Genomic DNA, 11,991 nt, shown 5'->3' with positions numbered 1-11,991 from the left:
TGTATCAAGACAGTTGTCTTTATTTAACATACATTCTATTTCCACTATAGTGTGTATATATTACTATATATACATTATGTTGGCATGGTGCAGAGAAATACAAACGTATAGAACCTTCACAGAAAAGAAAATCAAAGAATATGTTATATCCATCAATTAAAAAATGTTTCCATTTTTTTGGTGTGTGTAATGGGTCTATTATCATTTTTCAAATCATAAAGGATATTTTTTGCATGGCAGTATTGCCATATTTTGGTTATTTTTAAAGGAAGAAAAATGCGATGAGATCATGGGATAAAGCCACTCTTATTGATGGTCTCTCTTTGGTCGATCATAACGCAGGAGGCTGTGGTGGATGCTCATTTTGCCAAGAACCGATCACATGCCTTATATAAGTGCCTCTGAGTTGTTTGGCATGATGTAAAACATAGTTTCTTGCACCTCAATAATGAAACAATGTATTATTTTAGGCTTAGTTGGTCTGTATAACTCTTTATTTTTCAACAGTAAGCTGAACAACATTGACGGTAAGACTGATCATGTTAATTTATTAAGACAAGCAGAAATTTTTTAAAAAGCAAACATCAATATGCAACATTTTACTCCTTCAAATCTTTGCCAGTGTTTAGATGCTTAAATAAACAGTCATGCATTTTTCCTTGGAAATCACACTGTCCCATTAGATCACGGGCGGCCAAACCGGTCCTCGAGGGCTGCTGTGGGTGCAGGTTTTTGTTCCAACCAATCCAGCACAGACACTTTGACCAATGAGATTTTTGCAGAAAACAAGAAGCACCTGACTGCAATCCACTGATTGCACATGTAGGGCACCAGATTGGGGAAAAGGTGTCCTCTTAGCAGTCCTTCAAGGAGTTAAAGCAAAAACCCGCACCCACTGCGGCCCTTTGTGGAATAGTTTGCCCACCCCAGCATTAGATATGCTGTGATAATTTGACAACAGGCCTATGAGTGGCTTCTGATTTTGTGGCCCTTGAGTGCTAGTTGCAAAGAAGAACAATCTATCAGGCATCTCACAGGACACTCTTCTGATTACTTCTATATTTGGACAGTGACTGTGGTCCTTTACATTCTGATGTGAAACCTGCCCACTGGTTGAAAGAATGAGATGCTGTGCCTCTAAGAATAAACATCAGGTAGGGAATCTCAACTCAGCACATTCGTGTACATCGAAAACAAGAAAAGGAAATGCATTTCTGCTGGACCAGGACGTTTAAGCATAATATTTAAATGTAAACAGTTTCAGGGAGATTTGCCATTATAATGTGAAAACAATGCAATTTCCTTTGGGTCAGGTCACAGGACAGAGCCTGGTTTTACTATTTTGTATGTTATAAAAGAGTGGTGTGGTTCCAAATCTAGTAACTTTGGGTATTGTATCTATTTGCATTTTTTATTTTATTTTGGAAAAGTGATACGTTACAGCTCGTTGATCTAATTTGATAACAGTATTTTTTTTTTCTGGTGCAGTGGCAACATGCTTAAAAGATTAATGTATTTGACACATAAAGCAGCAAATAATGTTGAACTCTAATTGTAATATCTCCAAAATGTAAACTTTTATTATTTTTTATTTATTTTGTTTTTACCAATGGTTAACATCACTCCATGTAATGTAATATAAAAAGTAATGGTCAAGATAACACATTTCATGGTGTGACCTACTAATTGCTGCATTTGTCAATATAAATGAGACATTCATCGGAATAGTGCAAACAATTTTTTTTTCGAAATCGGTGTTTTGTTATGCTGTCAGTGTTATAAGAACATTATTTTATGCAACAAATACAGGGCTAAAGCATCAGGATTAAGACAACCACATTTAAGGCTGAACTCAAAAAGGAACACAAACATTTTTATTGCAGTTTAGCATATACCACCCACTCATAAATATTTGTACATTTTAGCATTGTCTTTACAAAAGAAACATCACCCAATAATTAAAGAAACAGTCCACTGGGGGAAGTGTTGGTAAGTTCAGCAACAATACTAAATAACAAATCGACGAGCGGAGGAAAGACATTCAAATCAAATTAACCCTGTTTTTAAGAAATATTGCAGTAGTGGCTTGGCATGTTTAAATACTGTTTCATCGACTCACACTGAAGATTGTTAGACCAAAGGAAACCAACTTGCATAGATTAATACTAAAATGACAGCTTGAGGGGATAACAAACATAACAATCATCTTCGAGAACAAAAGACACAAATTGTGTACAGCACACAGTGGAAGATTTAGAGAACACTGTGTAAAACACAATTCTTGGACTGTAGTTAGTGCTAAATTCAATTTAAAATCTTCACTATTACTCACTTTTCCTTTGGCATCTCTGTCAGGAATTTGCTGAGGAGAGGCAAACTTCTACGTCTATTTAAAATATTTGCAAAAGTAAATTTTCACTGACATCTGGCGAAATCACATCTAGCTTGAAATATTTTGCAAGCTGCCCAATTGCATTCGCAAAACAGCAGTCTGTCATTTAGAAAAGAACAAAATCATGTTGGCTTTACAACATTATGTGCAAATCCTTAAAAAAAACGCCACTTTCTATCCTGGTCCAAAGTTCGTATTATTTTTAACACAACTGCCGCAAGCCAATAACACTTTCACCTGCACGCATGTAACACTGAAGAAGAGGTAAATTATCTCACTCGCGTACAAGGAATACAATAAAATTAGCGGCAATATTTACATCGTCGTCACTTTAACGCAAGAGTCTTAAAAACGTTTGCATCGCAGAGGGTCAACAGCTAGAACCAGGAAGGATGGTACTGTTCTCGGGTGTGTTCCCGCTGGTTCTGGATGGATCCGTGGGCAGGTGGGGTGGCACCGGAGGGGGGAAGGAGGGCGATTGAAGGATGTCATCGTAGCATCGGCTGGGCTTGGTCTCCCTCTGGAGAACTTTTCGCAGCAAAGGTTTGAGAAGGCCGACGGTCATCTGACCACTCTGCAGGTCAGCGAATGGGGCGGTGGCGGGGCCAGCAGAAAAGGGTGAGGGCGAGGTCATGGGGGACGGAAGGTTTTTCAGCACCATATTCAGAATGGTAGTGACAGTCAGGTCCTCGGGGCACAGGTCCCACAGGAGGTCCAGATAGGGGTCCAATTCCCTGTGCTGGGTCACCTCATAAAGCAGCAGGGTGAAGATCTCCTTATTCAACAGTGGACTCTGCGTGCAGAACTTTTGCGCCACCTGGATAACCTTCTCCCATTTCTGCTGTCCAATGAGGATTCTCAGTGCCTGGAGGATGGCGTTGGGCCGCCCACTGACCAATAACACCTCCACCTCCAGCCCACGCTGCCAGTCTCGGTCTTTTCCCGTGGCGGAAAGAACGCTCAAGGCACGCTTGTAGAGGGGGACGTTGCTCTCGCTACCCCCGCCACCGTCGCCGACTCTCCCGGCAGAGAAGCTCCAAGAGGGGGCAGCCAAGCTCAGGCCCAGTCCTGCCGAGCCCTGCTGCTGCTGGCTCAGCTCCAGGAAGTGGGGCAACCAAGCTGGCTGGAAGCGTAAAACTGAACGGGAGAGGAGTTCGAAGACGGGCAGGACGACGGACGTGGGGGATCTTTTTGACTTGGACGTGCAGTTGCCGTTGTGATCCGCTGTGGGGCTGTACCCATGCTTGGACCCCCCGTTTGTGAGCGTGAGGGACGCTGGGAAGCTCGGGGCAGGACTGAGGACACTTTTCCACACATCTGGAGATGCCCCGCTGGACAGAGAGCCTTCCCCACAGCAAGAGAGTTGAAGAGTAGCTATAACCGCCTTCCACGATTGGGAGGGGAAGACGGAGAAGATGGAGTTGAGGTAGAGTAGCTCCTCCTGGTGCAACTCCGAGGAGGACAACAGCCGGGCGACCTCTTTCTCCACGAGACTCTCGCAAAGTACTTCCACTTCTTTTGCGCTGCCCCTCACCAGAGCTCCTTTCAGCTCCTCTACAGCGACCAAGGCCTTCAGGTCAGGCGCCAGTGAGACTTTCAGCTTGTTCTCCCTCACATTGTCTCCGCTTTCTCCATTTATGGACAGCTCTGCTGCCCCCTGCTTTGTCTTTGAGCACAGGTAGTCGTTGAGGATGGCCGCTAAAGAAATGGGAGCCTGGAACCTCCCCTCTTTCTTCAGAGCATCCACAGTGAGTCGGGTGCTACTCAAGCTCCTCTGCTGGTAATACTTACAAGCTTCCTCAAAAACAGCTTCCACCAGGACTGCTCCAGGGTCAAAGTTCTCTGTCGTAGTGAAAAAAGGCAACTTTGAGTCTTTCGGGTCGATTTCTTGGCGCACCACTTTAAAAAGTCCACTTTCTGAGAACAGGTAGGGTGATATGTCAGTCTTTAAAGCAAATAAAACGCCCTCTCGGTTTAGTGTGATTTTCCCCAACACTCTGCCACACTTTGAGTCTATAAGATGCAGTTTTTGGCTTACGATAAGCACCAAGGTGTCCTGGTATAAGCAGAGGCTGGTGTGTGTAGTGTTTTTCAGCGGACAATTGTCCGCCACCTTGTGCAAATGCCTCAGCATGCCATCGCTTTGTAGTAGACAAACCCAGCCTGTGCTGAGAAGAAGCAGCAAGCCTCCACAATCCGATGGAGAGACATTTAGGATCTCGGGTGGATCGAGAGATGCCAGAAGCCCTAAACAGTCTTTGATCAGCTTCCTAAAGTCGGACTCCTTTGCCGAATGCTTTTTCAAAGGGCTGGCTTGACACGCTGTGCTGACTCGGAAGGAGTCCAGGCCAGGGCACCAGGACAGGAAGAATTTGCTGAATGGCTTCACTCTACCATCGGGAAGAAGATAAACATATCGGCCTGAGGCCTTAACATTGAAACGAGGGTTGTTATGGAGAGCGATTTTCACTCCTCCTAAAATGACACCCCCCTCCTGGAGCTCAAAGTCCCTCCTGCAGATACAATGTCTCAGTTTATTCCTGGCAGAGCCGAGGAGAGGGGAACTCTCCGAGGGGGGCCGCTCCTCACACCAAATGATTAGATTAGGGCAGGCGGACACAGACACAACCCTGGCTCGGGGACTGTTGCACAAATCCGCTGTTTGCAAGAGGCTCCAGCCTCCTTTGCTATCCTGGAATTTCCAAAATTCAGTTCGTCCGTTCTCAAAAACCACGGCCACAGTTGCAAAGTCTCTCTCGTGGCCGTGATATTCCGTACGATCGCTGTCCAAATACAGAACATCCACGATGGAACCGCCTCGCGTGGATGATAACTCCAACTTGTTCTGATTGTGGACCGACTGAGGTCTTTCATACTTGTCCAGAGTCACAAGACCGACCTTGGGCTTGTGGAGGATGACATGAACGTGACGTCCATCCGAGCTCAGGCGTACATTTGCCAGTTTGGAGCGAGGCTCGTTTTTAAAACTCTCCCATAGCTCGTCCTCGCCGCCGAATCCGCCCAAATGAGACAGCTGCTCCAGGACATAGCGCGACATGACTCCCCGAGAGCGAGTAGCGGAATGGACCCACGAACGAAGCCCCCCCGGCCTTGGTAGCACAGCAACCTGCTAAACGAATGACATCCCGTCATGTCATGTGAGCGTTTTCCCCCTCGCGCTTAACGCCCTGCGGGCAGGGAAACAAACGAGGACATGGCTCGCCTACCGGTGGAAGTGGCGTCCGCCGACGACCGAGAAGCCTCGCCGGCCACTGCTACGACAACACGGGGGAAAAGTTATCGGGCAAACGGGACTCTGGCTCGGGCTCAATCCGATGCTACACGGCCCTAGCTGACATCACGGGACTGTTAGTGTTCATTTCCGCACACAAATCTGCTCTTTTGCATAATGGGCCGGACTTAGTCGAGTGGGCGCGTCGGAATGTGGAGAAAAATACCGTACAGTATATTAAAAAACGCTTTATCCATTCATTTACTCGCTATAGGATTGGCTGTAAATGGGCGAAAACAACGATATTGTCCACTGATTGAACATTGAGTCGCTTATAGTTGTTTTAATTAATTAAAGACTATTTACAATCTATACTGTAAAGAATGTAAAACGTTGTCACTTAATGACACTTGGTAATTGATGTAAATAATAGTTTCAGTTTCTTGCTACTTTGCGTTAACTATTGCTCCAATAAAAACTTGCTTTCTTAGAATAATGGAAAAGAGGGAACAGCCACATTCCTTCTGTGAAGCCCCAACGCCCCTAATTTTAATCGAGTTGGTTTTCATTAGATCAGCTTGTGATACCAATAACATAATTCAATCAAGGAGAAAGTTCCACTTTTACCCATTTTTTTGACCTTGTATAACCGTAATGCAGCCCCATGATATCAGACTCATTCATGCAACAGACCATAATTAGTGCATTAAAACATGACCTTATGATCATCATATAACATTCAGCCAAACGTAAAGCTACACAGTCCAGCAGTTTTTGTCTGCAGTTTCCCACAATGTCCACTAGATGAGGTTAGTGATTCTTGTAGAAACCATGTTTATTAAGAGGCAGCACAAATTCAAATTTACACAAATATTTGGTCACTATAGTATTTGTTTGTATGTGGCGTGAAAAGTCAGTCACTTTATTTTTAGCACTCTTGTATGTGTGTATATATATAAATTAAATATTATGTATATATTGCATCTGGAAAACAATAATAATCATCAGCATGATATCACTTTTTTAAATGCATATTTTTAAAAAGCACAGTATTTGTTCGTTCTACAAATTGGACAATATTTTCGAGTTTCATGAAAACGGGGCTGCGAGTGGCTGACCACCAATCCAGGGTGTCCCCCAATAAACAATAATTAAATAATAAATAAATAAATCAAACTCAAATTGGTACCCGTAGTTGGCTTGGATAGGCTCCAGCATCCCCCGCAACCTCTGTGAGGATAAGCGAAATGGAAAATGAATGAATAAGAGCTTAATATCACATCTATAACATATGAAACAGATGGGATTAATCTAAAAATACATTTGAATTTGAATGATTGTTGCTCTGGGATCCTGGGTTTGTATCCAGATCATGTCCATCTGTGTGGAGTTTGCATGTTTTCCCCAGGCCTGCGTGGGTTTCCTCTGGGTACTCCGGTTTCCGGCTTTGGGCCAGAGGCTGGGGACACCCTGAATTGGTGGCCAGCCGATTGCAGGGAGACGGACAACCACGTACACTCCCACCCATACCTAGGGGCAATTTAAAGTTTACAATCAGCCTACAATGCATGCTTTTTGGAATGTGGGAAAAAAACGAAGTGCTCGGAGAAAACCCATGCAGTCCCAGGCAAACTCCACAAAGGTGGACCGACCTGGATTTGAACCCAGGACCCTAGAGCTTTGAGGCCGACGTGCTAACCTCTCTCCGCCGGGCCATCCTTGTGAGAGATAACACTTTTAACTTCGATTCCCCCATGCAGTCAATAGTTAGGGACGCTCTCCTGGAAGTCTTTCAGCAAATGTCAACAATGTCGAAAACTTTGGGTAAGTCCATTAACACAGAACTACATACTATATAGTTATTTCATGCTGTTCAGAGCCTGAAGGACATAATCTGAGAAACAATTGAGTAGTGCTGTGGTTCTTCTTGAGGTCTAACTAGTATCTGGGGAGCATACCATGAGTGTTTAAAAAAACTTGAGTGATCATTATCACTGGGTAACAAAAACTAACAATTTCATTAACTGAAGCAATTGGAAGTTGCGCTGTGTTCCCATATGGTTCCACTTGACAGACGTTTACTGTTTTGACTTCTCGTCAGTGATGCATATCTGTTGGATCATGTCTGGAAAAAAAACATTTAAAGATCTACTTTTGGGGACAAATTATAGTCTTTCTGCCTTTTTTCTATCTGCTATTTTGCCTGATAAGGGCATGAAACGGTGAACTGTGAAATGAGAATGATTTGCCTATTATGCTGGTGAGCCTGGTGGCATTTGGAATTGTCTGCACATGCATTGAGTCGCTGCTTTTTAGGCTACAGTAATGGTTCATACTTGCACCCAGTGGTTTTGAAAGAAGCAGGCTTCACATTCACAATATCGACAATTATTTTATATTAGAATATAATTATGAAAAGGTGTTGCAAATAAAAAACAACTATATATATATATATATATATATATATATATATATATATATATATATATATATATATATATATATATATATATATATAAATTTCTTTTTACAATTGTGGATTTGTGTCGGAGGCTAGGAGCAATGATACTTTGAACACATCCAAAGATATAGTTAAAAACACAAACAATTACACACTAATAATAATTCAGTTAACAATTCATAATGTATCATGTTTTTGTGATACTCAAAATATGCCAAAAATAATCCTGCTATTTTTACTGCTGCTATAACTAGCGATGTCTCGATGCTGATTTTTTTCCCCCTTCCGATCTGATTTTTTTCATGATATATTTTGCCGACACCAATCCGATGCCAACATTTTGTCCAGTTAAAATAATGCAAAAAAATGTATATTAAACTTGAATTATTAAAGTATTATAGTTTATAAATACCATTCTATTGGAAGTTTAATACAACTTTAATAAGAAATGCACAATTTTACACCATGCTCTGTTACCATCATTAGTTTCTAAAGAAAAATCGTTCCACTTAGCAGACATGTTTGCCTAGTGGTTTTATTTACTGACAGCACATGCTACTCCTAGGTCGTTTTAATAATGAGCCAGAGCAAAATAGAAAATCATTCGGAGACTCTTTAGGGTTGTGTCAAAATTCTGCCTAGGTACAGTAGTCATGTTTTTGTCCCAATTTCAACACCAATGACAATATTACTGCTACTCTTAATCAGATGGCAACAACAATACTTAATTATAACAAAATATTAACAGACTTAGAGAACTCATTTGTGGTTTCTAAGTGAAGTTACATGAGTGAAATCAAAGGAAATAAATTAATCTATCATCTAATATTTCTTATGATCGACTGGCCACCAATTCAGGGTGTCCCCCGCTTCTGGCCTGAACTCAGCTGGGATAGGCTCCAGCACCCCCCGCGACCCTAGTGAGGATAAATCGGTTCAGAAAATGAATGAATCTGATATTTCGACAACACATTACATGGAAGCCAACTGTCCCGTTTTAAAAATCTCCTCACACACATTTCACCTTCTCTGTCACATTCTAAAATTGTCCCAATAGAAAACCATTCTAAATGAGGATAATAGAAGTACTTCTCTGTAATTAGAAAGCTGCCACATCAAATTATCCTGTGTGCAGGCGTGCCTCTTACATTTATGCAAAGTTAGCTCCCATTTATGCAGACAGCGGAAGTAAAAGAAATATATTCGGGGTTGTCTTGCACATTACACCTGCATTGAGTCGGGTGCCACGTAATTGCATCTTATGAGGAAAATGGCTTTGACACTGTTGACCTTTTCGTGATATATTAGTTCCATGGTAGGGTGCTCGAATGTTACAGTTCATTACCAACTTGCCATAGGACATATGAACAAGGAAAACAAAATGCTAGCTCACTTCTAATTAAATTGACATTATGAGAAAGACTGAATTCTGAAAATAAACTGTATCTGCATCCTTGGGGAGATCCTTATAACATGCACAAAATCCAACTTTTCCAAAGAGTTACATTTACAGGCTTAATTGGGGATTAAAAGTAGAAGGCTTTAACATTACAAAAACTCAAATTCATTCAACTGTGTTTATTACTTTGGTTATACTATTTTACAGTGGTGTGAAATTAAATTGAAGTATACTGAGTGCACCACCAAGTATTTTTAACATGTAAATTTAGCAAAATTGCCCTTTGCTATTGATTAATTAATTCATCACGGTGCTTTTTTTTTCTTCATTGACTTTCAAATAACTTCGGTAATAAATTGAAGAGCTGCCCGGTGGTTAGGAGTTGGCCTCACAGTTCTGCGGTCCTGTGTTCGATCCCAGGTCAGTCCTACTGTGTGCAGTTTTCATGTTCTCCCTGAGCTTGCGTGGGTTTCCTCTGGGTACTCCAATTTCCTCCCACATTCCAAAAACATGGATAGTAGGATGGTTGAACATTCTAAATTACCCCTAGTGTGAGCGTGAATGGTTGTCTGTCTCCTTGTGCCCTGAGATTGGCTGAACACTGATTCAGGGTGCCCCCCACTTGGTGCCCATAGTTGGCTGGGATAGGCTCCAGCACCCTACACGACCCTTGGGAGGATAACGGTTCAGAAAATGAATGAATGAATGAATGAATAAATTGAACATTTAGTCATTATGGCTCATTTGCAATTCTTATTTCAACAACACAAAAGGCAGATAGATTTTCACAGTACTTTGGGCACTGAATAGTAATAACATTGAATTTGAACTGAATGGAAGTTCTACCTACTCTTAACTCCATCTCCATCAGAGAGGGGTTGCATGAGTACACCTCAACATGCTCAGCCGAGTTTAAACATATCCACATGCCAGTGCTGTCTTTCCATCCAGCTGGCAGTCTGTCTCAAACTAATAAAGTGGATACTGCATCAATATCATGGTGTGAACATAGATATGTAATCTAATGGGATAAGTACACCAATGTTGAAATGAAAATGTATCTTGTGGCAGAGTGTGCTTTTTTTGTAAAATCTTCGATTGTTTGCATCACGCAAGCCCACTCAACGTTCAACTATGGCTTGTTAAGGCTGTTGTTTCTCAATTGGATTCCTTTGGTGTTATGACCTCATGCAACAGTGAGCCTTAATGAGGATAAAGTGTTCCTGCATTGTTATGTGATGTGTGGTTTAAACACACTTTGCCATGGTCGAGAGTTTATCACAGTATATCATCTATATATTATCAAGGTAGAGAAAACGGTAAATAGGTTAAGAGATTCAATCCTTTTAACTCCTTTTATCTATCATCACTCAAAGGGGCAGTCATAAAGATGTTTCAATGGAAAAATAGAATTTGTCCCTATAAATATGAAAGTAGACGCACAGGTTTTAGTTTTGAAAATATACATTTTCTACAAATAGTGACATCCCAAATAGCAAGAATTTAGACAGTGTATTGGACAACAATTACTAGTTGATTGGACTTTTATTTTAAATTGTTTTTAATCTACCTTTAATCCTGCGCATTGTTTATTCGCAAATGAACAAAGGGTTCGGTTGCCCCTAGCTATGATTGGTTGTCTGTCTCATTGTGCCCTGCGATTTACTGACCACCCCTTTGGCGTGCCCCCTGCCTGGTGCACGTAGTTAGCTGGGATAGGCTCCATCACCCTCCACAACCCTTGTGAGGACAAGTGCTTCATAAAATGAATGAATGTTTTTGTGTCTTACCTCAAAAGTTTACCTTATTAGCAGTTTAATGTCTGTTTGTATTGTCTGCTGCTTACAGTATTACTACCATAACATGTTTGTTTTTGGAAAGAGACACTTGAGAGCAAAAATAACAAAAACAGTTATTATTGGAGCTATAAAATGAAACCGTGGCTTGAGGAATGTTTGAAACCATTGACATTTGTATAATAGAGTAATAAAGAGACAACCTAACTAGGCTTATAGAAGACCCTTAAGTCCAGCATCCACTTCCCTAAAGTGGGAAACACTAGATTTCCATAATGAGCAGCTATTTTCTTCCTTCTGTGTTTTCTTTGGTTCTACAGAAATCCTTTTGCACAGATGATTAGCGGAACAGTTTGTTAGACAACAGTTGTCTTTTATACAATGCAAGCATGCACTGCAGCAACATTTGCTTTTGTGGCACCACTATTGTTGAGTAAATCCCCACTGCCCAATTCGGCAACACCTCAACGGGAAACAACCAGACGTCTCGCTCTACAAAACACGTCACCCAGAGTAGCGGGGAAAAATTAACGAGCATTATCTGCGTTGAAACACACGGAAAACCACCAATTTTCTCAGGTTGATAATGGCATCACTAAACGAATGCCGGAAGTATATCTTACGATTGAGGTAGTAAAATATATTTGGGGCAGTGGCGGGCCGTCAGGGCCTTCAAGACCTCCTCTGCTGGCCCAAGAAATATCTGAATCA

The 11,991-nt window shown here is 41.7% G+C and overlaps 1 protein-coding gene across 1 annotated transcript; it reads right to left on the bottom strand.

The window, feature by feature from the left end:
• Window positions 1-1,852: 1,852 nt before the first annotated feature.
• hps6 (HPS6 biogenesis of lysosomal organelles complex 2 subunit 3) lies at window positions 1,853-5,789 on the bottom strand. The gene is made up of 2 exons (XM_077614008.1): window positions 5,620-5,789; window positions 1,853-5,519 (listed from the first exon to the last, which is right to left on the bottom strand). Exon 2 carries the CDS (start codon window positions 5,448-5,450, stop codon window positions 2,763-2,765), a length of 2,688 nt encoding a protein of 895 aa, XP_077470134.1. The 5' UTR covers window positions 5,451-5,519; window positions 5,620-5,789; the 3' UTR covers window positions 1,853-2,762.
• Between the last annotated feature and the right edge of the window lie 6,202 nt (window positions 5,790-11,991).

Source organism: Stigmatopora argus, chromosome 11 (assembly GCF_051989625.1).
Source record: "Stigmatopora argus isolate UIUO_Sarg chromosome 11, RoL_Sarg_1.0, whole genome shotgun sequence".
Taxonomy (NCBI): domain Eukaryota; kingdom Metazoa; phylum Chordata; class Actinopteri; order Syngnathiformes; family Syngnathidae; genus Stigmatopora; species Stigmatopora argus.
Note: the sequence above shows the minus strand (reverse complement) of the source record. Positions and strands in the feature narration are given on the sequence as shown.

Bases quoted from the DNA above. Each gene is read 5' to 3' on its own strand.
- hps6 (XM_077614008.1), bottom strand. From the start codon at position 5,450: ATGTCGCGCTATGTCCTGGAGCAGCTGTCTCATTTGGGCGGATTCGGC.